The 26,630-nt window shown below is 53.4% G+C and overlaps 1 protein-coding gene across 5 annotated transcripts in view; it reads right to left on the bottom strand.

Annotated features, from left to right (window-relative positions):
* Positions 1–16,121: 16,121 nt before the first annotated feature.
* ARHGEF10L (Rho guanine nucleotide exchange factor 10 like) overlaps positions 16,122–26,630 on the bottom strand; it is a 35,441-nt gene continuing 24,932 nt past the window's right edge. For all 5 annotated transcript variants that reach the window (XM_053997386.1, XM_053997385.1, XM_053997384.1 and 2 more), the window contains 8 exons: positions 26,068–26,189; positions 24,909–24,995; positions 23,936–24,156; positions 22,360–22,514; positions 19,621–19,763; positions 18,998–19,172; positions 17,665–17,787; positions 16,122–17,085 (listed from right to left, as the gene is read on the bottom strand). In XM_053997386.1, the coding sequence (XP_053853361.1) occupies positions 16,595–17,085; positions 17,665–17,787; positions 18,998–19,172; positions 19,621–19,763; positions 22,360–22,514; positions 23,936–24,156; positions 24,909–24,995; positions 26,068–26,189 (1,517 nt within the window). In that variant the 3' untranslated portion in view covers positions 16,122–16,594. The remainder of the gene's footprint in view (positions 17,086–17,664; positions 17,788–18,997; positions 19,173–19,620; positions 19,764–22,359; positions 22,515–23,935; positions 24,157–24,908; positions 24,996–26,067; positions 26,190–26,630) is intronic.

Here is a 26,630-nt window from a genome sequence, read left to right on the forward strand (position 1 = left end):
AAAATAACCCTGGGAAAAGCCAGGCGAAGCGGGGGAGGACACGAGTCCCATCTCCCAGGGAAGGGGGAGGCAGATCCAGCTCCGAGGAGCCGGGATGGGATAATCACAGCGAGTGCGAGCAGCGAAGTGGCATCTCCACATCTCCTCGCTCCCTCCCGACCTCCCTCCCTGCCTCCCTCCCTCCTCTTCCCTCTGTTTCTCCCCCCCTGCACAAATCCATCGCCTCCCCCTCTTTTCGGAGCCGCTGTCATCACGTTGTCACCCGGCGATGCCGAGCGGGGCTCTGAGTGAGATGGAAAAAAATCCGGAGGAAAAAGAAGGGGAAAAAAACCCATCAGAATGTTCCAACCCCGCCCCAAACTCCATTTGCCATCCCGATAACACAAAACCTGGGAATTTATTCCTGAACCGGAGGCGTTTTCGGCAGGAGGAGCTGACAGCAGCACCCGAGCCAGCAAAGGGGAGAGGGATCGTGGAACTGGGGACGTTGGGAAGGATCTCCAAGGTCGTGGGGTCCAACCGTGAGCCCAGCGCTGAACACGGCCCCGAGGGCCGCGTCCACGGGGTGTGAACGCTGCCAGGGATGGGAACTCCATCGTCTCCTTGGGAAAAGAAGGAGAAGGAAGCAAGGAGATGGGCCAAGCCTTGCTGGGGCCTTTGGGAAGGAAAGGCCAAGTTGGGTTTTGGGAAGGAGAAGGCCAAGTCCGGCTCTGGAAAGAAAGAGCCGAGTTGGGTTTGGGAAAGAAAGACCCAAGTGGGGCTTTAGAAAGACATGGCCAGGTGGGGCTTTAGGAGGAAAAGTCAAGTCAGGCTCCGGAAAGAAAAGGCCAAGTCGGGCTTTAGGAGGAAAAGGCCAAGTCAGGCTTTGGAAAGGAAGAAACAAGCGGGAATTTAGAAAGGAAGGAGTCAAGACAGGCTTTAGGAAGAAAGGGCCAAGTCGGGCTTTGGAAAGGAAGAGGCAAATTGGGATTTAGAAAGGAAGAAAGAGCCAAGTTGGGCTTTAGGAAAGAAAGGTCAAATGGGGCTCTGGGAAAAAAGGCCAAGTCGGGCTTTAGGAAGGAAGAGCCAAGCAGGGCTCAGGAAAAAAAAAAAAAGGCCAAGTCAGGCTCTAGGAATGAAGGGCCAAGCCAGGCTTTAGCCCGTGCTGGGCTGGGGTTAAATCTCTTTGCGAAGCAGAAACGCAAAGCCCCTCGGGTTTATGGCTTTTCTCGCCTTCCCTGCGCTCCAGCCTGTGGAATGCGGAGGAGGAGGCCGAGCGGGATCTCCCCGGGCCGGGCTGACAAGGGCAGGACAAATGAGAGCGTTTAGGCGCTAATTAGGCACTAATGACCTGCTCGGAGGTCTCGGGAAAGCAGCGCAGCCGGGCGGCAGCTCAGCAATTTGTCAGGTTCTTGCCAAGCCCGGGGGAAGCGCGGCCGAGTCATTGACCCCATTACGGACTCGGCCTCTTCCAGACACCGGCTGGGAATAAAACCCCGCTTTATTCCCGAGTTTTTTCCAAACCGAGCTCCTTGAGGCTCTCGGAGCAGAGCCAAGAGGCTTCTCTGGGGTGCTCGAGGGTGCGGCGCTGCCTTTGCTGAGCCAACGTGGGGAAAAAAATGGAGTTTAGCCCCAATTTTCCCTCTTTTCTTCCCCCAGAAGAGCCTTTGGAAATATTAAAACCTCTTCCCGTCGCTATTTATAGAGGATATTTATAGACGAAAGGAATTGATTGTACTTTGGGGGGAGAAAACCGCGGTTTTGTCCAAGCTTCAGATTTAAACTCTGCCAAGCTCCTTCAATTTTAACGAGAGCTTTGGCGCTCGGCTCGGCTGGAGCGAAACCTCATCGGCCCTCTCCGCTCCGAGAGACCCCAGCTCCGACCGGCAGGGCCTGGATGGGATCCCAGCCTCCCAGGAAGGAGCTGGATCCAAGCGGAGCCGCCCCGGGGTGGTTTTGGCAGGGAAAGCCGCAAAGACGAACCCCCACCGTGACGGGAGCAGACAGCTCCAGGCCTGGCACCAGCAGGGCTTGGTTTCTGCTTCGGATCCAAGTCCAAGCTTTTCCTCCCTTCCGGCTGACTTCCTCCCTGCAGGCGCCAGCGGGATCCAGGCATTTAGCAGGAAAAGGATGGAAAAAAAGGCAGGAATTGGCTTTTTGGGCGGCCCTGGCGCCCAATCAAAGGAGAAACCCAAGGTGAGTTCACCTTCACCTTCAGCATCCAAGGCGGGGTTTAGATAATCCCAACTCATCCGTGACCGTCACGCTCCGGAGGAGGAAAGGGGGAGGTTTCAGCAGGAAGGGGGAGGAAAAGGACGTTGATTTGAGATAACAGCGCCCCAAAGGCTCGGATCTCGCAGTGGGAACGCGCACAACGCTCCAGCACCAGGATCATCCCCACCGACACCAAACCCTGGGAAAACTCATCCCTCTCCTGCCTTATCCCGCCCCGGGAGCTCCACAGATAGCCTGGATTCGGCCATCAGGGCTGAAATCCTCATTAAATCCTCATTAATTATCCCTTGGCTCTGCGGGCCAGGATCATCTCCCAGCCAGCATCATTTCCCGGCTGGGATCTTCTGTGGGCCGGGATCATCTCCCAGCTGGGATCATCTGCAGACCGGGATCATCTCCTGGCTGGAATCATCTGCAGGCTGGGATCATCTCCCAGCTGGGATCATCTCCCAGCCGGGATCATCTGTGGGCCGGGATCATCTCCCAGCCGGGATCATCTCCTGGTGCCACCACGGGGCCTCCTCACGCCCTTAACGCGCTGTGACTTCCTCAGCTCCAGCGCCGGCTCTGCGGCAATCCCGGGATCGACGCCACCGATCCAGTCCCCGACCTGTCACGGAGCCTTAAAATCAGCCAGGGACGGCTCTCGGGGACACGGCGGCACCCGCGAAGCGCGGGAAGAATTCACGGAAGTGACAGCGCGGGAGCGGATCCCGGGGGAATGAACTGAGCAGGGTGGGGAGCGCTCAGCAGATCTGTTGGAAAAGGGGAAAGGTGGGAAAGGCTCGATGCTGATCAATTAAGTAATTAAGAGAAGAACGAGGCGCTCGGTGTTGCTGTGGTTCAGCACGACCTTGTCTTCAGCCTTTGCTTCCCATAAGGAAAATTCCCATGTTTTTTGTAGGATTATGAGCATTATGTGCAACAAAATCCCCCAACAAATCCCAAATAAAGGGAGGAGAGACCCAGCACACAACGGGGTGGGACCAGCCCTTATCCAAGGATTATTCCCAAAAAATGCAACATTTCATCCCAAATCATCCCTTTCCCCAAAGCCCTCTAAATCTAGGAAAAGCCATGAAAGTCCCACTTGGAACAGGAGGAAAACGGCCTCAAACGAAGCTTTACTTCTACTCGAGAGCTTCCCAAGCTCACTGGAATTTATTTTTCCCATTTTCACAGCAAATACAACGAGGAGTGGCACAAAACCCATCCCAATCCCAGTTTGGGATGGCACAAAATCCAACCAGTTTGTCCCAGCTTGGGACATGGAGATGGAACAAAACCCATTCCAGCCAGGAAAATTCCCAGGATGTTGTCCAGGAAGTGTCATTGATGATCTCAGGTTGGGATGGGGCCTGCATCACATTCCAGGAGCATCCCACGGGATAATTGGCTCCTCCTGATGCTTCAATCCCGTCGTTTGGTTTATTTCCAAATTATTTTTCTCTTCCCAGAAACAAAATCCAAGGCTGAGCAGGAGAGGGAGACACCCAAGATCATCCCAGAGCTTTTCCAAGGGCTGGACACGGAATTGAAGCTCCGGAGCTTTTTTGGGATAAACACAAGCTGGGGGATGAACTCATCATTTCTGGGACCTGGAGCATCCCAAACAAGGTCATTCCAAGGTCATTCCCAGTGGGAATCCACCAGGAGCCGCTGGTCCACGCTCAGGGATGTGGATTTCCAGCTCTGGAAAGGGATTTTTAAGGTTAAACCCAAAATATTCCTCTTCACTCCGAGCATTGAATCCAAAAGTTTTGTGGCTCATTCCATGGGGTCAAATCCCACTCCCAGAGCTCCAGATCCCAATTTTTCCATCCACATGGACAGAGGGCCAAGGAGTGGTGTCCAGCCCTGGGGGCCAGCCCCTCCATCCCATGAATTCTTTATTCCTTCTGCAAAATTCCTTATTCCTTTCCAAAATTCCTTCTTCCTTTGCAGAATTCCTTTTTCCATCCACAAAAATTCCTTTTTCCCTCCACAAAATTCCTTTTTCCCTCCACAAAATTTCCTCATTCCCTCTGCAAAAATTCCTTTTTCCTTTACAAAATTCCTTATTTGACTGCAAAATTCCTTATTCCCTCTGCAAACCCCCAGGAAAACCCCATGGCATGGGTCCAGCGCTATAAAAATTCCCATGTTTTCCCAAACTTGATGGTTTTGGAGACCTTTTCCAAGCTTGGCGGCTCCTGCAGGGAGCAATTCCCAATTCCCGATTCCCGATTCCCAATTCCCAGTGCCTGGCACACGTGGAATTGCAGATAAAGACATTTCCCTATTCCCAAGGCTCACTGGCCGTGCTTTTCCCACTGATAACGGGAATGGAGAAATTTAATTTAATGGAACAACTCCTGATCCCTGCGTTTATTCCCTGCCGGCACCTGGAAACACCTGGAATGAGCAATTCCATGAGGGAGAGAGGGAGGAAAAAAAAGATGGAAAATAAGAGAGGATCGCGAGTTTATGGTTGGAGCAAGGGATGCTCCGGGTCAAGGAAAATTGGGAATTTCTGGACAGAAATCGGCTCCACCTGGACCTAAACTTCCCTGTGCTGATCCAGCAGCCGAGAGGGAACTCAACATTCCCAGGAAATCAAAGAGGATGGAGGAGGGAAAGGCACAGGGGGGATAAATGGGATGGGAACGGGGCTGGAAGCGATTCCGCCACCTTTTCCCAGCATCTCCTGGGGATTGGTGGAAGAATGGGAAATGAGGAAAAATATGGGAAAATTCAGCTCTGGGATGTGGATTTGTGGACTGAGTGGGAAAATGCTCCAGGAACAAGAGGGAGAAGGATTCCCAAAGTAACAAAATTCCATCCATCCCGGAGAATCCATGATTTCCCTGCATGGGATTTGGGGAGGTGAAATTCCAGTCTTGGAAGTGGGAAGCTCAAGGATCCTCATCCCATTCTTTGCAGGAGTTGGAAAACTGGAGCCAAGGCCAAGTTGGGACACTCTGGAATGCGAAGGAAAGGACAATGCCAAAACTAATGATTATCCTTCAAAAAAAGGGGATTTATCCCAAACTATCCCAAAATACCCCAAAAATATCCTAAAAACCAGGCTGGAATAGGAGGACAGGGAAGAACAATGCCAAAACTGATGATTATCCTTCAAAAAACAGGGATTCATCCCAAAATATCCCCAAAACCAGGCTGGAACGGCAGGGCACAGAAGGACAATGACAAAACTAATGAATATCCTTCAAAAAAAACGAGGATTTATCCCAAAATATCCCAAAAGCAGGCTGGAATGGGAGGGCAGGGAAGGACAATGCCAAAAATTATGATTATCCTCCCAAAACCAGGGATTTATCCCAAAATATCCCCCTTACGCCAAGAGCTGGAGCTCAGGTGGAGCCAATCCCAGCTTTCCCAGTTCCTCCTGCTGTTCCATGCGCCGACTCCGCTGTTTTTTAGGGAAAAACGAGCCGGATTTCCCTCCAATCCCAAGGGAGTCCTAACTCCTCCATTATCCAGCTCCCAAATCCCTCCAAACGATCCCATTAATTGCTCTTCCCTCCCTTTTCACCGGAGCTTTTCTGCTCCCGGCTCATCCCATTACGGCTCCCGGCTCATCCCATTATGTCGCTTCCCATTTTCCTCCCGGCCCATTAAAAGCTGGACTTGGGCTTTTAGTCCCTGTTCCAAATGGAACAACTCCATCGATTCCCTGGAATGTTCTGCCCCTAAAAGGTTCGGAACGTGCCGGGAATGCGGCGTTTTCCTCCTCTCCAGCCCCACCCGAGCCTTATTCCCTGTTCCTTGTGCAAAATTCCTTTTTTTCCCCTTTACAAAATTCCTCATTCCTTTGCAAAATTATTTATTCCCGCTGCAGAATTCCCTATTCCCTCCACAAAGTCCCTTATTCCCTCTGCAAACCCCCGGAAAACCCCATGGAGGGGGTCCAGAATCCCTTATTCCCTCCACAAAAATTCCTTTTTCCCTTTGCACATTTCCTTATTGCTTTCCAAAATTCCTTCTTCCTTTGCAGAATTCCTTATTCCCTCCACAAAAATTATTTATTCCCTCTATAAAATTCCTTATTCCCTCTGCAAAATTCCTTTTTCCTTTACAAAATTCATTATTCCCCCCATAAAATTCCTTATTCCCTCCACAAAATTCCCGTTTCCCTCCACAAAAATTTCTTTTTCCCTTGTAAAATTCCTTATTCCCTCTGCAAAATCCCTTATTCCTTGAGCAAAATTCCTTTTTCCTTTACAAAATTCCTTATTCCCTCTGCAAACCCCCAGGAAAACTCCATGTAGGGGATCCAGCGCTGTGAAAATTCCCATCTTTTCCCAAACTTGATGGTTTTGGAGATCTTTTCCAAGCTTGGTGGCTCCAGCAGGGAGGAATTCCCAATCCTAAAATGTTCCCAAACGTGCTGGGAATGCGGCGTTTCCCTCCTTCCCTGCTCCATCCAAGCCGGAATTTCAAGCAATGCCAGATTCCACGGAATTTTTGTTCCCTTTCCTCAGGAAAAGCTCGGCTGGGCCCCCCCCACCTTCAGGGTTTCCACCACAGCAGGAAATAAATGAAGGAAAAAAGGCAGATTTTTGGTTTTTTCCCCCCAAAATTCCCAAATTCTTTTTTTTTTTTTTGTTTTGCAGCCGTGGTTGGTGCAATGCAGCACAAGGGACACGGAGCAATTCCCGCTTCCCAAATTACTGCCCTAATTCCAGGCCCTGATAATTAAAGTCCTTCCCAGGCTCGAGGACAGAGGAAGTGGAGCAGATCCCAAAATCCAGGACGCTGCTGCCACCGGGGCGACCCCAAAAAAGGAGGTTGGGACGTCAAAGGTGCCCTCAGGGAGGCGTCCCCCATTCCAGAGGCTTGGAAAAGCTCCAGGGCGGGCTGGGATTTATGGAGCAGCTCAAGGAGAGGATGAAATCCCAGTGTGGAGGATGGGGAGGGCACAAATCCCATCCCAATCCCAGTTTGGGACTCTGGGAGGGCACAAATCCCATCCCAATCCCAGTTTGGGACACTGGGAGGGCACAAATCCCATCCCAATCCCAGTTTGGGACACTGGGATGGCACAAATCCCATCCGAGCCAGGAAAACTCAAAAAAGAGGGAAATTGGGAAAAAATAAAGGGATGTTGTAAAACTAATGGGGAAATTTAAGGAGAAAAAAAAAGGGATAAAAAGGGGGCAGGGGAATTAGGGAGAGGGAAAAAGGGGAATTTCATAAATAATGGGAAAATTTAAAAAAAAGGGGGGGAAAAGGGGGGAAATTGGAAAAATATAAAGGGAAATTCAAAAAATGATTGGAAATTTTTAAAAATAAGGGGGAAAAGGGGGAGAATTGGGAAAATAAAGGGAAATTCCAAAAATAATGGGGAATTTTTAAAAACCAGGGAGAAAGGGGGGGAAATTAGAAAAAAATAAAGGGAAATTCCATAAATAATGGGGAAATTTTTAAAAAAATGGGAAAAATGGGGGGAAATCGGTAAAGATAAAGGGAAACTCCAAAAATAATGGGGAAACTGCAAAATTTAAGGAAAAACTTGAAAATTTAAATGGAAACTGCCCAAAGCAGCTGCTTCCTGCAGGGAAAATCCTCTTTTTTGGCTCCTTCGGGAAGGATTTGCTGAGGTTAAAGCTGGGCTTAAACCCAGCCTAGGCCGAGCTTTACTCCCTGTCCTCAGTTCCCGCTGCCAAACTCTTCTCCTTTGTTTTCTTTGGAAAAGGTTTCAGTTGGAAGAGTTTGGGGGCACCTCCAGCATCCTAAAAAGCTCCGGATGATAAAAATCTCCCCGCAATGAAAACTTCGGCATCCCAAAAACCCCCTGGGATGAAGAAAAGTGGGAAAACACAGAATTCCCGGGGGATAAATGGAATTTTCTCCCTGTTTTCCCTCCTCTCACAGAACGAAGTTTGCAATATTTTCCTGGAATTAAGGGAAGGGGCTCAGCTAGAGCCTGGATTTTCCTGGACACATCCAGAGGGAATTTTTTCCCATTTTCCCCAGATTGGTTCCGACTCCTGGATGCAAATGGGAGAAAAACGGGAACAAATCGGTCGCGGTGTAAAACAAGGAGTGGGATTTCCTCCCACGGCTCTTCCCTCCTCCCTGTGCGGCTCCAAAATCCCGGATCCGTCCCTAATCCAGGCGTTTATTCCTTATTAATCACCGTGGAGATGTTTAAGTGCTCCGCTGGCTGGGATTCAGTGGGAATTTTTAGCTTTTGTGGGGCTTTTGGGAATCTTTTGCAGGAGGGGTTTTTTATCCTTGGATGAGGAACAGGAACATCGAGGATGGGGGAAATCCAGGGAGGATCTCAAGGGAGTCCTGGAGAAGGAAAGTCCTTGGAATGAGGAAATCCAGGGCAGGAATATTTGAATTATACATCGAGATTTAAATATGGATGGGAATAAATCCAGCAGGAAATGGGAGGGGAAGGAAAGGGGGATAAAACCAAAATTTTTAGGGAGGGGAGACCTCCCCCCGCCAGGTACCCAACGCATCCCAAAATTCCTTCTTTTATCCCAATCCATTGGGATTTTAGCCCCATCTTGGAGCCTTCAAAAAAGAGAAATTCCCTTTTTTTGCCATTATTTTTCCATATTCCTTTTTCCCATTATTTGCAGCTTTTCCTTTTCTCCCTTTCCCCGTAAGGTCCTGGTTCCCAAATTTTCCCAGAAAAGGGGGGAAAAGGCCCAGGAGCTGTTCCCAAATGAAGAGACAACGTGGAGTGGAAAATCTCACCATTCCCTCTTTTTTTCCTCCCATGAAAGGGTTAATCCAGCTAAGGAAGCGAGAAGGGAATAAAAATCCACTCGAGCCAATCCATCCCATCCCTCCCGGCGGATAAATGCGGGAAAATTACCCGGAGCAGCTCCACGACCCCGAGTTATTTCCAGGCAATTTCGGGGGATAACGGTGATTTATGGACAAGAACAAGGAAGGGCAAACGATCGCGGATCCTGGATCCTGGATCTTGGATCTTGGATCCTGGAACTTGGAGCCTGGATCCTGGAACTTGGACCCTGGATATTGGATCCAAGATCCTGGAACTTAGACCTTGGATCCTGGGATTTGGACCCTGGATCTTGGACCCTGAATCCTGGATCCTGGATCTTTGGTCTTGGATCCTGGATCTTGGATCCTGGATCTTGGATCCTGGATCCTGAATCCTGGATCTTGGACCCTGAATCCCAGATTTTGGATCTTGGATCCTGGAACTTGGACCCTGAATCCTGGATCTTTGGTCTTGAATCCTGGATCTTGGATCCTGCAGCTTAGACCCTGAATCCTGGATGTTGGATCCTGAATCCTGGATCTTGGATCCTGGTGGGACACAGAGGAGCTGCCGGGCCTGGAGCTGAGCCGCTCCTTCCACAGGGAATTCCAAACCTCTGGAATTATCCCCTCCATTTAGAAACCTGGCACAAAAACCGAGCCTGGGCCATGCAAGGGGGAATTTCTGGAATTTGGGGGGTCCAGAGTGCTGGGAATATGTTCCACTCAGCATTCCCTGAGTGTTCCTTGGCCTCTGCTCCAGGCCCAATTCCCACTTCCCATAAAAATCAGCATTTATTTCAAATTTTCCTGGAGAATTGAAGATATCAGGGTTTGGGGGTTTTTTCCCCTGGAAAACCCCACTGTATCCAAGCCCAAGAGAATGGGAGAACGCTGGGATGGGACAGGAATATGGGAAGCCAAGAAAAACCTGGAATTTTGGAGCACTGCCCCCTCCCCGCTCCTGCTTCCTCCATGTCCCCCACAGGGCCTCTCCTTTGGATGGTGGAATTCCCTCGTCTCCCTATCCGAAGAATAATTTAATTAACTTGGAGAAACGTAATTAATTTTAATTGTGGGCGATAATTCATTGTTTCATGGGATATTAATAATTATATTTGGGAAATCTGAGTGCCTGGGAAGTGCCCTGGAACGTCCTAATTAACGGCTCGGATGGGAAGCGTTTAATTGGAAACGTTGGGAAATTGGTTCTGCTCCCCGGGGCCGGAATCCATGACCCGAGGACATGGAAAAGGAGGAAGGGAGGGAGATTGGGATTCTCCTGCTGTTTCCCAAATCCCAAATCCACCTGGGCTGGGTAATGATACACCTGGATATTCATTTTTCCTGGGATTTTTGGCTCCCAGCCCGCTGGCCCCCAGGAATTTTGCAGGTGGGAAAGGATCTTTTTCCATGTTTTCCGCTATTCTCGTAGCCATCTCAAGTACCTGAATATCCCATTTCCATCAAGGAATTACCGGCTCAGAATTTCCAGCAGCGTCAGAAAGCCGGGAAAGGACCCCCTGTGGAAGTGTTTGCGTTCCTGGAGTGGGATCAGCCCCGGGAAGGATTTGTGCTCTAATTGCTCCATCTGTGCCTCAGGAAGACGCGATCCCAGCCTGGCCTTGGCTCCCGTTTTCCCGTTTCTCCTTCATTTTTCTCCTGCCTGGGAGGAAAACTCGGCAATGTCAGGTCCTGATGTCCCCCTGGTCCAGGACTGGGATGCTCAGAGTGTCCAAATCCTGATGTCCTTTAATCCAGGGCTTGGATATTGGGACAACTCCACATCCCAGTATCCCCCTGGCCAGGACTGGGATGCTCAGAGCCCCCTGATCCAATGTCCCCACAAAATCCCACTGTCCCCACAATCCAGGACTTTGATGTTTGGACAACCCAGATCCCATAGACCCCCCCTGACTGGGACTTCGATGCTCGGAGACTCCTGATACAATGTCCCCCCAAATCCCAGTGTCCCCCCAAATCCCAGTGTCCCCCCAGTCCAGGACTTGGATGCTCAGATCCCCCAGTCCCAATGTTTCCCCTCAATTCCAGGACAAGGATGCTCAGACCCCCATGTCCCAATGTCCCCCCAAAATCCCAATGTCCCCACAATCCAGGACCTGGATTTTTGGACAACCCAGATCCCAGAATTCCCCCCCAGGCTGGGATTTGATGCTCAGATCCCCCCAGGTCCCAGTGTTCTCCCAAATCCCAATTTCCCCCCCATCCCAGGACATGGATGTTCAGACCTAAATGTCTGAATTTGGGTGGCTCCACCTGCTGGAAGAGGCTCATGGACATCTCCCAAATCCTCATCCCTGAGCAGGAGCGGTGGGAATGGTCCAAATCCATGGAATATTGCAGGGATGGGGTTAAGGAAGTGGGAAAATCCCTTAAAATCCAGTGACTCTGAAATAATGAGGGGGATTTTTTTCCTTAGGGAATGGGAGGAAACTGGGAGCAGCTGGACACTGAAGGGACTCAAGCCTTGTCCTCAAGCTCCTTGAGGAATTTCGACGTCCGCGGTGGGGATTGATGGATCCTCCAGCATCCAGACAGGCTGATTGATGCAGGACCAACCAGTGGCTCCCAACCCTTGGGAATTCATCAAGGAAATCTGGCAATTGCTCCATAAACTTTTGGAGCCCGCAATAAAAAAATTAACCACGGACGGCTCTGCTGTGTAAACACAGCCAAGAAAACCGGGATTGGGAATGGGGAGGGGGCAATGATCCCACAATGCTTTTGTTTCCCTGTTTTTTCCCAGAAAACTGCACCAAGAAACCCAGGAAAGCAGCGACGCCTTCCAGCCGCATTCCCGACTCATCCAAGGACCGGTGGCTCCGTCTCCCGCAGGAGAAGGGCGAGGGGGGTTTATTTTAAATCCCTTTCCTGCCCTAATCCATGTGACGCTAATCAGGGATCCGGCCCCTCGGGAATCAATGATTAATGGAGTTAAATTTAGCGGGAGCTTGCCGGAGTAAAATTAGGCGCCATGCATAAAACATCACAGCTCCTCGTTAGCACGGCTAATTACGCTAATGGGGGGCGCTCACGCGGGCCTGGAATTAGGGATGGACCTCCCGACCTCCTCCCAGCTGCCCAATTCTGTGGTGGAGCTGGGAAAGAGCCCGGCCTGGAGCCTTAATGAGAAGGTAATTAGCACACAATTAACGCTCAAGGGTGGGGGTGAAGGGGGGCTCGGGCATCCTGGAGGTGCAGGGTGTCCTGGGGATGGGTTTGTCCCACCCCAAGGGCTTGGGGGACTGAGGGTCCCCATGGAGCAACATTCCCAAGGGTTGGGATGAGGGGTTGGTGCAGCACATGGCCCCTTATCCCAGTGGGGTGGTTGGGATTGACATCGTTAGGGGTTTCCTCCACTGTGGGATTGCCATGGGGTCAGGCACCATGGTGGGCTGGGGTCTGGTCACGGATCCGGCATTCCCAAGGATTGGGATGAGCGTTTGCTGCAGCACGTGGCTCCTTATCCCAATGGGATACTTGGGATCAGCATCACTACGGGTTTGCCACGGGGCCACCATCATTATGGGTTGGCTTTGCCCAGTGGCATGGTCATGATTCCAACATCTCCTTCCAACGTGGCTGTAATTCCAACATCCCCTTCCAGAATGGCCACCATTCCAACATCCGTCATTCCACTGTGGCTGTAATTCCAACATCCGTCATTCCACCATGGCTATAATTCCAACATCTCCTTCCACCATGGCCATGATTCCAACATCTCTTTCCACCATGGCCACCATTCCAACATCCCCTTCCAGAGTGGCCAACATTCCAATATCCATCATTCCACCATGGCCATAATTCCAACATCCCCTTCCACCATGGCCACCATTCCAACACCCATGGTTCCAACATCCCATTCCACTGTGTCCATCATTCCACCACGGCCATCATTCCAACATCTGTCATTCCAACATCCATTATTCCAACATCCACCATTCCAACACTCATCATTCCACCATGGCCATCATTCCAACACCCATCATTCCAACATGGCCACCATTCCAACATGGCCACCATGCCAACATCCATTATTCCAACACCCATCATTCCAACATGGCCACCATGCCAACATCCATTATTCCAACATGGCCACCATGCCAACATCCCCTTGTAGCGCGGCCATCGCTGTTTCCTCAGCCCAGCTTCCCAAAATCCCCGGAATCCCGCAGCTGCTTCCCCATCATCTCCCAACCTCCTGGTCACTCACCAGCTCCAAGGGAAGCAATTCCAGAGCGCAAATCTGGTGGGAGAAGGAGGGGGAAGGCGAAGCCGTCATCGTTTCCGAGCGGTTCCTCCAAACCCGGCGCAGAGAACACAAATCCGCCTGTAATTAATCCCATTATCTTGGGAAGAGGGAGCCGCCGAGCACTGAGGGGGCTGTCAAAAACCAGGAATCCGGCCGGGATAAGCCTCTGGGGGAGTTTAAGCTCGGACAGGCACCAGCTCTAAGCTGGTTTTGGGGGAGATCAGAGTGACAGGGAAATAAAGAGCGCAGGACTCCGGCCTGGAGTGGAAAAATCCAGGAATTATTAATCCACTGCCCTTTTCCTTAAGGAATGAGACAAAAATAAACCCAAAAGGCCTCAGCAGCAGCTCCGTTGAGTTCCCTGCAAAGCCCAAGCCAGCGGGTGGGAATGGCATGGAATGTGGGATATCTGATGGAATGCGGGATACCCGATGGAATGCGAGATGTCCGATGGAGTGCGGGATGTCCGATGGAGTGCGGGATGTCCAATGGAATGCGGGATGTCCGATGAAGTGCGGGATGTCCGATGGACGTCCGTGTATCTCCCACCCAAGGATCCGCACCCTGCCCCACGGAGCTGCTCCACATCCAGAAGATCCTTCAGGAGAAGCGTTTTGGGGCAGGAAAGGCTTTCCCAGCGAGTCTGGGAGATGAGGTTGGATTCCAGAGGTGGAGCAGGGTCTGGAATATTCCCAGCTCCCTCAGCTTCTCCCTTGGCACCCTTTGCTGGCAGAGCCCAACTCCCAGGAAGAGCAGGGAACAATGATCCCTGATTGAGGCAGCTGCCTCGGACCTGGAAACTTGGAAAACTCTTCCCAGGAGCTCCAGGTCCCAGGAACAAGACCTGGAATGTTCCATGCCCATCTTTTCTGTCCCCAGTTCCCACCACACCTGGAATGTTCCATGTCCATCTTTTACATTCCTAATTCCCACCAGCACATGGATGGAGCCAGAGAGGAATTTGCATGTAAGTGGTTCCTTGGGAAGAGCAGCCAGGAGGAAAACGCTTGGAATTTCCTCTTTTTGGAGTTTTCCTCATGCCTGTTTTTAGCCCAGGAGAGCACGGAGAGCTGGAGGTGAGTTGGGATAAACGGGACAGGGACCTCCTCAGTAGGGACTGGAAAACATGGGAAGGGCAAATCCTGCTCAAGGAGGGGGAAAAACACATGCGAGGGCAAAATATTCCTGGATTTCTCCCATGGAATTGCCTCTGCTCCCTAGGAACCCATACTGGAAATCCTGGGAAGGTTTTCCAAATGGGATAAGCCCCCACGAGTCTGAGGTTTCCAACCTCTCTTTGTATGGAAGCTATGGAAGTTCTTCTGTAGCCCATTTTGGGGTGAAAGATTCCCAGATTTTTCCCCTAAAATTGGCTCTGCTCCCTGTTTACCCATACTGGAAATCCAGGGAAGGTTTTCCAAAGGGGATGAGCCCCCATGAGTCGTAAATTCCAGCCCCTTCTTGCATGGAAGGCAGGGAAGCTCTGCCCACCTTGAGGGTGAAATATTTCCAGATTTCTCCTCTCAAACTGGCTTTGCTTCCGGTGAACCCACACAGGAAATCCTGGGAAGGTTTTCCAAAGGAGATGAGCTCCCACAAGTCATGGACACTCCGGTTTCCAACCTGTCCATGCATGGGAAGTATGGAATTACCCATCCTTCCATGGAATACTCAGAAGCTCTGCCCACCTTGGGGGTGAAATATTCCTGGATTTCTCCCCTAGAATTGGCTCTGCTCCCTAGCTACTCATATTGGAAATCCTGGGAAGTTTTTCCAAATGGGATGAGCCCTCACGAGTCCCATTTCCAACCCCTCATCCCACGGAATTCCCAGGAGCCGCTGCCGCCTGCGGAACTCGTCAATCAGCCCCGAATGCAGCCAACGTTGATTATTTTTAGCCGGGGCCGCTGCAGTGTTCGTGCGCAGGAATCAGACCATGAAATCCCTGGATCCGGAGCATTCCCAGCTCTCCAGTGCCCGGAGCAGCTGAGCCGTGCCGGGATGAGGCGTTAAAAGCCTCCGAGTGTCACTCGATGCCACCTGATGTCCCCAAGGCGGCGACGCAGCCGGTGTCGAACACGGGACCCCCGGGGCAGGCGGGAGCGGGGCCTGCCCTGGAATCAACCCCCTGAGTCGAATTCCCAGCCTGGAATGGGAAATGTGGGAAAAGCACCGCTGGCCTCGGACAATCCGGCTCGGTGCCTGGCTCAGAGAGAGTGGGAGCAGCAAATCCGCTTTTCTTTGGGATCGTTTCGGCCGCCGGAGCTGGATCGGCCCCGCGGGGGCGGCGGATGCTCCGTGGATTCCAAGGATGCAGCAAGAGCTGGGACGAGGAGAGGGGAATATTCCTGAGAGGGTTGGGATGAGGAGGGAATATCAGTTGGGATGAGGAGGGAATATCCCTGAGAGGTTTGGGATGAGGAGGGAATATCCATCAGCACCTCCCATTCCAGGGCTCGGGAATATCCATCCTGTCACTGGGATGCTCCCCATGGAATTCCTGCTACAGGTGGGAATGGATCCAGTCCTGGGATGAACTCCCCACTCCCTGGGCTGGGATTTCTCTGGTGCCAATGGAAAGAGCAGAAGTACAGGAACAAGGGGTGGATTTTTCCTCCATCCCATCCCATTCCCAGTAGGAAAAGAGGAAATTTTGGGGGTTTTTACCTGATTTTTAGGATGTGCAGCTCCAGGGGGGTGCATCAGAATCCTAGGATTCCAGGATGGGCTGGAATCATCTTGAAGCTGATCCCATTCCATTGGAAACCTGCATTCCCAGGCTGCTCCAAGCCCCATCCCAGAGCATTCCCAGGGAAGCAGAACCCTTGGAATGCTGCCCCCAAATCCCAGAAAAGCCCCGAAGCCACAAACCAAGGAAACCACGGCCATTCCTATGGGATTTATTTCCACACTTCCCCTGTTTTCCTTTCCTCGGGAAGCCGAGCGGGCTCGGCTCCCAAATCCAGGGGATTTCAGTACCTCAAATTCCAGATCCTCAAATTCCCAGTCGGGAACAGGAGTGGATATTGCAGCCGGAGCCGCTTTTTCGGGAGCTGCTCCCGCTCTTCCCAGCATTCCCAATATATACAGATTCCTTCTTTTTACAGGTAATAATTTACAGCCTATTTATAATCCAGGGATTTCTATCTCTAGGGATTACTCACACACACACACACACACACACGCAGGGAAACCGGGAAAACCCCGCCGCTCCCAACTCCAGATCCGCTGGATCTGGGGGAGAATCCCGCGTTTTTCCCAGTTTTTTCCTCGCAGTGGCTCAAGCGCCCAGGGCGGCGCCGCTCCCGGGAATTCGGGGGACTCCTGAGGTAGGAAATTCGGGAATTCCGGGCGGGCTCACAGCGCCAGCGGGAGCTGCCAGATGAGCAGGGAGCTGTCGGCAGCTCCGGAGCGGCGCGCGGATTCCGCCCGGAAATCCCGGTACCCGCGGCCTCCGGAGACGATGGCCACGGAGGAGATTTCCTTGCGGGAAGAATCCCGGGAGCAGGGCCGGCTCCGCACCCACACGTCGGGATCATCGGCCAGCTCGTAGATGGATCCGTCCTCCTCGGCGTGTCCCGGCGTTCCCGGCGTTCCCGGCGCCGCTTCCCGCACGGAGAGCAGCTGGCCGGGCAGGTGGGCCGTGGAGCGCAGCCGGTATTGTAACAAAATCCCTTTTTTCCGCATTTCCCGCGGCTGGAGCCCCTCCGGATCCGGGGATTTCTCCTCCTCGGCCTCGTCGGGCTCGTCCTGCTCGGCCCGGAGGGCGTCGGGGGCCAAAGTGCTCAGAGCCAGCGCCAGGAACTGCACGGGGCCGGCGTGGCCGTTCAGGGACACCATCCCCTTCCCTGGAAAACAGCGGGATCGGCTGGGAACGGGCCGGGAACGGGAACAGCGGGATGGGAACAGAAACAGCGGGATTGGGACGGGAATGAGCCTGGGAATGGAAACAGCAGGATCAGGATGGGAATGAGCCTGGGAATGGGCTAGAAATGGGCTGGGAATGGAAACAGTGGGATGGGAACAGAAACAGTGGGATCAGGCTGGGAATGAGCCTGGGAATGGAAACAGCAGGATCAGGATGGGAATGAAACTGGGAATGGGAATGGAAACATCAGGATGGGAACAGAAACAGCCTAGGAATGGGGTGGTAATAGGAACAGTGGAATTGGGATGGGAATAAGATGGGAATAAACTGGGAATGGTTGGGAATGGGCTGTGAATGGAAACAGTGGGATTGGGATGGGAACAAGCTGGGAATGGGATGGGAATAGGCTAGGAACAGGCTGGGAATGGCACTGTTTTTTGGGAATGGGCGCTGTTTTTTGGGAACAGGTGCTGTTTTGTGGGAACGGCGCCGTTTCTCCAGGAACGTTGCCGCTTTCCTGGGAACGTTGCCGCTTTCCCGGGAAGGCTGCGGGGCTCACCGGTGATTTTCGGGATGCCCTCCAGGCGCGGCACGGGCAGCAGGACGATGATTCCCAGATCCGTCCCCACCCAGAGCGAGCCCTGGCACAGCAGGAGGCTGGTGACGCGCACGAGCTTCTGCCCTGCAGCGGGAAAAGCCGGGATCAGGGAGAACCCCGCGGCCCAAATCCCAGCCGGCCACGGGGTTTCCATAGGGATCGGCCTCGGGAAGATCCCAGCAGATCCGCACCGAGAGGGAGGCACTGGGAATAGAAAGGAATTAAAAAAGGGGAAAGAAAAAGTGGGAGAAAAGCGAGATTCCAACAAGAAATAAGGATTTTATGGGAAGGAGCTAGCAGGAGTTGGGAAAGTGATAAATCCAGGGAGAGAAATCCAGGGAAAGATTAACTCAGGGAAAGAGAGAAATCCAGGGAAATCGATAAATCCACAGCGCTGCGGCTCATAAAGGAGCTGCCACATTCCAGAGGGTTTAGGAGCAGGAGTTCAGATGGATTTAATCCCAACACTCATGCCCGGGAATGCAGGGATGGGAAAGACATTGGGATATTGGGTTAGGGACATGCCCAGAAAAAGAGGGAAAAGGGGAAAAGACAGGGAATTACACGAGTCTGGTGCTTGGAACCAATGAAGGAATTATGGAGCTGTGGAGTGGGAATGAGGCTGGGATAACCCAGAGAGAGAGTGGGAATGAGGCGGGATAACCCAGAGTGGGAATGGGAATGAGGCAGGGATAACCCAGAGTGGGAATGGGAATGAGGCAGGGATAACCCAGAGTGGGAATGGGAATGAGGCTGGGATAACCCGGAGTGGGACAGGGATGGGGGACAGGCATGGGATCACAGAACAAATTTGGGATCATGGGACACAGTTCCTGCCCAGTCCATCCCTGCCCTGCTCCTCGGGAAAGCCGCGGATCCTGGTGGGACCCCTGGGCTGCCCCATTTCCTAATTCCCCCTGCATCCTTTAATTAACCCCCCACATTAGCTGTTAATTAGGATCCAGCTGGGCAGCAGGAAGGTCCCATTCGCTAATCCCCCCTGAATCCATTAATTAATTGCTCTCATTAGTTATTAATTAGGATCTCACCAGGCAGAAGCAGGGTGGTCCCATTCCCTGATTCCCCCTGGATCATTAATTAATGACCCTAATTAACGGTTAATTGCTCACCGGGCAGCAGCAGGGTGGTCCCATTCCCTGATTCCCCCTGGATCCATTAATTAATGACCCTAATTAACGGTTAATTGCTCACCGGGCAGCAGCAGGGTGGTCCCATTCCCTGATTCCCCCTGGATCCATTAATTAATGACCCTAATTAACGGTTAATTGCTCACCGGGCAGCAGCAGGGTGGTCCTGGTGGCCACGTTGATCTCCTGGAGGTGCTCCTGGGTCTCGGTGTGGAAGAGGCGGATGGAGGAGCCCTGGGCGAAGGCCATCCACACGCCGCTGCCCGCCCGCACCATCAGCGTCACCGCCGCCGCGGGGTCGGGGTGCGCCTCGAAACAGTGCTGGGGATTCCCAGCATTCCCGGGGTTACCGACATCCCCGGAATTCCCAGAATTCCTGCTCTTGGAGTGCAGAGCTCCACCAGACATTCAGCTCCCAGCCCTCCCTGCCGGAATCCAGCTCCACTCCAAGCCCTTTCCAGGGCATTTTCCTATTCCTCTTCCATTCCTGTTCCCATTCTCCTTCCCATTCCTGTACCCGTTCCCAATCCCATTCCCATTCTCCTTCCCATTCCTGTACACGTTCCTGATCCCATCCCCATTCCCATTCCCACCCCCACTCCTGTACCTGTTCCCGATCCCATTCCCACTCCCTTCCTCTTCCACTTCCTGCTCCCATTTCCGTTCCTGTTCCCATTCCTGATCCCGATCCCCATTCCCGTTCCCGATCCCATTGTTCCCGCTCCCATCCCCATTCCTGATCCCGGTCCCATTCCCGTTGTTCCCGTACCTGGCTCTGCAGCTCGGGTGTTCCCAGGACGCTGACGAGGTTCTGGGAGCTGGCCCAGAGCGACTCCTCCAGCGCCAGCAGCGCCCGCACGGGGCCCGGCCCCACCCGCAGCACCCGCACCGAGCCCGCGTCCCACAGACCCTCTGGAACGGGATCACCGGGAATGGGGTCAGGAATGGGGTCAGGGAAGGGCCCTGATCCCATCCAGATCATCCGCACCGAGCCCGCGTCCCACAGACCCTCTGGAACGGGATCACCGGGAATGGGGTCAGGAATGGGGTCAGGGAAGGGCCCGGCCCCACCCGCAGGATCCAGACTGAGCCCACATCCCATAGACCCTCTGGAATGGGATCACCGGGAATGGGGTCAGGAATGGGGTCAGGGAAGGGCCCCGATCCCATCTGGAGCATCTGCACCAAGCCCACGTCCCATAAACCTTCTGGAATGGGATCATCGGGAATGGGGTCAGGAATGGGATAACAAGGAACGGGAAAACATGGAACAGGATAATGGCAGCAGAATAACAGGGAATGGGATAACGGGGAATGGGATAACAAGAGGGAAGGGGGATTGGGATAAAAGGGAATGGGATAACTGGGAAAACAGGGAATGCTGAGCACACATGGAACAGGATACCAGGGAATGCTGAGCACACATGGAATGGGATACCAGGGAAAAGAAGGAACTCGGCACACCCGGGAAGCTGCAGGTGCAGCTGAGCCCCACAGGGTCACCAGGAGGGTCATTCCCACTTCCCAACATTCCCAAAATTCCCTTTTCCCGCTGCACACGGCACTGGAGCAGGGAAGGAGTGGCCACCTCCACCGTGAGGGCTCCCTGGAAAAGCCCTAATTCCCTTTTATTTAACGGATTCGCTCCACTCCAGGCCAATCCCAAGGATCCGGGAGCAGCTGGATCGGGATGAATCCACGGCCAGAGGCTCCGATCCATCAGCACTTTCCTTCTTTTTATTCCCAATCCATGTTTTTGTATCCAAACCCTCGGATCCCAGGAATTTGGAGCCTTTGGATGCTCCAAGCCCTGCTCCCAGCAAATCCCAATTTCCAGGGAAAAGGAGTGATTCCAGGGAAGCTCATTCCTCCCAAAAAATCGGGATGAGGTTAAGAACTCCCCCCCGTGGCTGCTGTTTAATCAATTAAATTAATTAAATCCCTTTAATTGGCTCCCAGCGTTGCCATCATTTGGGAAAGGGGATGGGCACAATCCCAAAAATCCGTGTTTAGGGGGATTTGGTGGCTCGGGATTGAGCCAGGTGCTGCTTCCTGCAGCTTTTCCTGGAGACAACCCGGAATGGTGTCCGAAAATCTCGCAGGATTCCCGGCTCTTCCCAACCCCCTAGCGATGAAAACGGGGAATTTCCCAACCCAGGAATTCCTGCAGAACAGGGGTCGCAGCAGGATGGGACCACAGCCTGAGCCAAATCCCGGGAAAACGACCCCAAAATCCCGGGAATAAAGGGAATTTTCCACCTTGGGGGAGGGGGCTGGAGGGGACCAACGCCATTTCCAGCCCCAACATCGGGAATTTTGGGAAGGCAAAAATTCCCATTCCTTGTGATCCCACCCTGGATCTTGCAGCAGCCCCTCTCCACAACCATTTCCCCAAGGTTTTCCCCCAAAATGAGTTTGTTTGGATCCACCACAGGAAAATGGGATTTTCCTGCTCTGGGGCTGCCAAGGGAAAGGGAAAATATTGGGAAAATAAAGGAAAAATGGGGATTTATCCTAAATGAGGATTTATCCTAAATGGGATTTCTCCAGAGGGGACATCCTAAATGGGAATTTACCCCAATCCCAATGGGATATCCTAAATATAGATCCTATATATGGATTCATCCTGATGGAGTAGCCTAAATTTGGATCCTAAATACGAATTTATCCTGATGGGATATCCTAAATGAGGAATTATCCCAATGGGATATCCTAAGTGGGGAGTTATCCCAATCCCAAGAGGATATCCTAAATATGGATTCATCCTGATGGGATATCCTAAATGGGGATTTATCCTAAACGGGGATTTATCCTAAACGGGGGATTTATCCTAAACCAGGATCCATCCCAATCTTGATGGGATCCTAAAGGGATCCTAAATGGATCCTAAAGGGGTATTTACCCTAAATGGGGATTGATCCCAATCCTGACAGGATATACTAAAGGGGGATTGATCCCAGTCCCAATGGGATATCCTAAAATGGGATTTATCCTAAACCAGGATCCATCCCAATCCTGATGGGATATCCTAAAGGGGGACTGATCCTACATGGAGATTTATCCTAAATGGGGATTGATCCCAATCCTGATGGGATATCCTAAAGGGGGATTGATCCCAGTCCTAATGCGATATCTTAAATGAGGATCCATTCCAATCCTGATGGGATATCCTAAAGGGGGATTTATCCTAAACCAAGATCCATCCCAGTCCCGACGGGATATCCTAAAGGGGGATCCATCCCAGTCCCGACGGGATATCCCAAAGGGGGATCCATCCCAGTCCCGACGGGATATCCTAAAGGGGGATCCATCCCAGTCCCGACGGGATATCCCAAAGGGGGTTCCATCCCAGTCCCGACGGGATATCCTAAAGGGGGATCCATCCCAGTCCCGACGGGATATCCTAAAGGGGGATCCATCCCAGTCCCGACGGGATATCCTAAAGGGGGATCCATCCCAGTCCCGACGGGATATCCCGGGTCCCGGGGGATTGCGGGCGCGCTCTCACCGTGGTTGCGGGGGAAGGCGGCCACGCTCCCGTCCTGCAGCCCGGCCAGCAGGAAGCCGGGGCTGTTCCGCAGGCACAGCACGGGCACCGCGCCCGGCACGCGGCAGCACTGCAGCACCGGCGTCCCCGCCGCCACCGCCCCGAACACCAGCAGGCTGCGGGACAGCGGGACAGGGGGTCAGCGGGACAGCGGGACAGGGGGACAGCGGGACAGGGGGACAGGGGCTCAGCGGGACAGCGGGGTCAGTGGGACAGCGGGACAGCGGGACAGCGGGACAGCGGGACAGGGGGTCAGTGGGGTCAGCGGGGTCAGTGGGACAGCGGGACAGCGGGACAGGGGGACAGCGGGACAGGGGGACAGCGGGACAGGGGGTCAGCGGGACAGCGGGACAGCGGGACAGCGGGACAGGGGGACAGCGGGATCAGTGGGACAGCGGGACAGCGGGATCAGTGGGACAGCGGGACAGGGGGTCAGCGGGACAGCGGGACAGGGGGACAGCGGGACAGGGGGACAGCGGGACAGGGGGACAGCGGGGTCAGCGGGACAGCGGGGTCAGCGGGACAGGGGGACAGCAGGACAGCGGGACAGCGGGACAGCGGGACAGCGGGGTCAGCGGGACAGCGGGACAGCAGGACAGGGGGACAGAAGGACAGCAGGACAGCGGGACAGCGGGACAGCGGGGTCAGCGGGACAGGGGGACAGCGGGGTCAGCGGGACAGCGGGGTCAGCGGGACAGCGGGACAGGGGGTCAGCGGGACAGGGGGACAGCGGGGTCAGCGGGACAGCGGGGTCAGCGGGACAGCGGGACAGCGGGACAGGGGGTCAGCGGGACAGGGGGACAGCGGGACAGGGGGTCAGCGGGACAGCGGGACAGGGGGACAGCGGGACAGCGGGACAGCGGATTCAGCGGGACAGCGGGGTCAGCGGGATCGGCCCCGCAGCACAGGGACAGAACCCAGGATCGGCATCGGGATTGGCCCCGGAGCACAGGGACAGAACCCGGGATTGGGACTGGCCCCAGAGCACAGGGAGAGAATGGGGTTGGGATAAGGATTGGGATTGGCCCCACAGCGCGGGGAGAGAGCAGGGTCGGGATCATCGGGATCAGTCCCGCAGCGCGGGATTCAGGATTGGGGCTGGGATTTGGGATTGGAGCCAGGATTTGGGATGGGAGCTGGGATTCGGGATCAGAGCTGGGATCTGGGATCAGAGCTGGGATTCAGGATGGGATTCAGATGGGAGCTGGGATTTGGGGTTGGAGCTGGGATTCGGGATCAGAGCTAGCATTAGGGACAGGAGCTGGGATTCGGGATTGGGGCTGGGATTTGGGATCAGGGCTGGGATCTGGGATCAGGGCTGGGATTCGAGATCAGGGCTGGGATTTGGGACGGGAGCTGGGATTTGTTATCAGAGCTGGGATTCGGGATGGGAGCTGGGATCTGGGATGGGATCCAGATGGGAGCAGGGATCTGGGGTTGGAGCTGGGATTTGGGATTGGAGCTGGGATTCAGGATGGGAGCTGGGATCCAGATGGGAGCTGGGATTTGGGATGGGAGCCGGGATTCGGGATCTCACCTCCCGTCCTGCAGCCCCAGGCACACTGCGGGGTGGGGGGCGTTGGGGGCCGGGTCCGGGGCCATTCCCTGCTCCGCGGGATCCTCGGGCTGCGGCTCCGGGATGAATTCCATGCACAGCACCGGGGCCGGCACCGGGAAGGATTTGACGGTTCGGGGCACGGAGCGGTTCAGGGAGAAGATCTCCACCTGCCCCCCCGCCCCCTCCTGCCCCCCTCCCACCTGGAGGAAAATGGGAAAAGCGGGAATGAGCATCTCGGGATTCCAGCAGAGCCATCCCAAATCCCAGTCGCAGATCCCAAATCCCAAATAATCCCAAATCCCGGGATCCATTGGGGTTGTGCTCACTCAGAGAGCCCCATCTGCCCCCCACCTCCTCCCACCCTCCTCCCACCTGTGGGGCAGGAAAACCAGGAATGAGCATTCCGGGATTCCGGCCAGAGCCTCCCCAGATCCCAAATAACCCCAAATCCCGGGATCTCTTTGGGGCTTTCTTCACCCAGAAATCTCCTGGCCCCGCCTGCCCCCCTGCCACTGGCAGGAAAAATGGGAAGAGGATTCCAGCCAGAGCCATCCCATATGCCAAACCCCAAACAACCCCAAATCCCCAAACCCCAAAGCCCAAATTCCAAATAACCCTAAACCCCAAATCCCAAACCCCAAATAACCCCAAATCCCAAACAACCCCAAATAACCCCAAACCACAAATAACCCCAAATCCCAAACAACCCCAAATCCCAAATAACCCCAGATCCCAAATAACCCCAGATCCCAAAACCACAAATAACCCCAAATCCCAAACCCCAAATAACCCCAGATCCCAAATAACCCCAAATCCCAAAACCCAAATAACCCCAAATCCCAAAACCCAAATAACCCCAAATCCCAAAACCACAAATAACCCCAAATCCCAAACCCCAAACCACCCCATATCCCAAATCCCAAAGCCCGGATCCCCAGCGGGCTCTGCTCACCCACAGGAAGCCCTGGGGCAGGGAGGTGCTGACGGCCGAGAACCCCAGGAGCGAGGAATGGACGGGATTGTGGACAGCGGCTCCGAGCTGGGGGTGGGAACCAAAACATTGGGATTGGGACCCAGCCCGGCTGCAATTCCCGATTTCCCCCTCGGAATGCCCCAATTCCTGCCTTTTCCAGCCCCTCCGCTGAGGGGTTGTGGGATTTGTGCTTTTCCACCCCAAAATCACGGATATGAAGGGAAAGGGGATGGAGAACCCAAATCACCCCAAGCAGGCAAGGAATCAGTCAGAACCCCAAAATTTGGGATCCAGCTGCCATTCCCAACTTCCCCCCTTAGATTCCATCAATTCCTGCCTTTCCCAGCCCCTCCACCAGGGGATTTGTGCTTTTCCACCCCAAAAATCATGGATATGAAGGGAAAGGGGATGGAGAACACAAATCATCCCAAACAGGCACAGGATGAGTGGGAATCCCAAAACTTGGGGTCCAGCTGCCATTCCCAATTTCCCCCTTGGAATGCCCCAATTCCTGCTTTTTCCAGCTCCTCCGCTGGGGGATTTGTGCTTTTCCACCCTAAAATCATGGATATGAAGGGAAAGGAGACGGAAAACCCAAATCACCCCAAGCAGGCAGAATGTCAGTACATTCCCCAAAATTTGGGATCCAGCTGCCATTCCCAATTTTCCCCCTTAGATTCCATCAATTCCTGCCTTTTCCAGCCCCTCCACTTTGGGATTTGTGCCTTTCCTCCCAAAAATGCTGGATCAGAGGGGAAGGGGATGGAGAACCCGTTATCCCAAGCAGGCACTGCAGATCCCAAAATTTGGGATCCAGCTGCCATTCCCAACTTTCCAGGCTGGATTGCCCCAATTCCTGGATTTTCCATCCCCTCCAGGGTGGGATTTGTGCCTTTCCCACCTGGATTTGGGGTTTTCCATCCCCTCCAGGGTGGGATTTGTGCCTTTCCTGGCTGGATCCAAGGTTTTTCCAGATGCTCCAGAGTGGGATTTGTGCCATTCCCACCCAGATTTGGGGTTTTCCATCCCCTCCAGGGTGGGATTTGTGCCTTTCCCACCTGGATTTGGGGTTTTCCATCCCCTCCAGGGTGGGATTTGTGCCATTCCCGGCTGGCTCCGGGGTTTTTCCGGCTCTCACCTGCAGATCCAAGGCTTTGGAGGAGAAGGCTGGAATGTGGCAGGACAGGATGGGGCACCAGAAGGGAGCTCGGCTCTTCCTGTCCTCGTCGGGGCAGAGCCAGCCCGGCTGGTTCTCCTCCCCTGCGGAAAACCGGGAGCGCCGGGATCACCCCCACCCCAAACTCCTCCTCCGGGATCCATCCCCACCCCAATCCACCGTTTTCCATGGATTTGGGATGTGCCTCATCCCCTTCTCAGAATTACTGCAGCGTGGAGGAGAAAAAAATCCAAAAAAAACCAAATTTACAGGAAAAAATTCCGTCTTAAGGCGTTCCCCCACATCAGCCTGGGATGGGGTTGGGGTTCTGGCTCATGGATATGGGATTATCCCAGATTTCAAAAAAAAAATCGGGAAAAGCAAACAGGATTATCTCACATCTTTAAAAAAATAGGGAAAATCAAATGGGATTATCCCACATTTAAAAAAAATAGGGAAAAGCAAACAGGACTACCCTAGATTTTTTAAAAATGGGGAAGAGCAAACAGGATTATCCCAGATTTAAAAAAAAATGGGATTATCCC

The sequence above is a fragment of the Vidua macroura genome, chromosome 23 (genome assembly GCF_024509145.1).
Source record: "Vidua macroura isolate BioBank_ID:100142 chromosome 23, ASM2450914v1, whole genome shotgun sequence".
Taxonomy (NCBI): domain Eukaryota; kingdom Metazoa; phylum Chordata; class Aves; order Passeriformes; family Viduidae; genus Vidua; species Vidua macroura.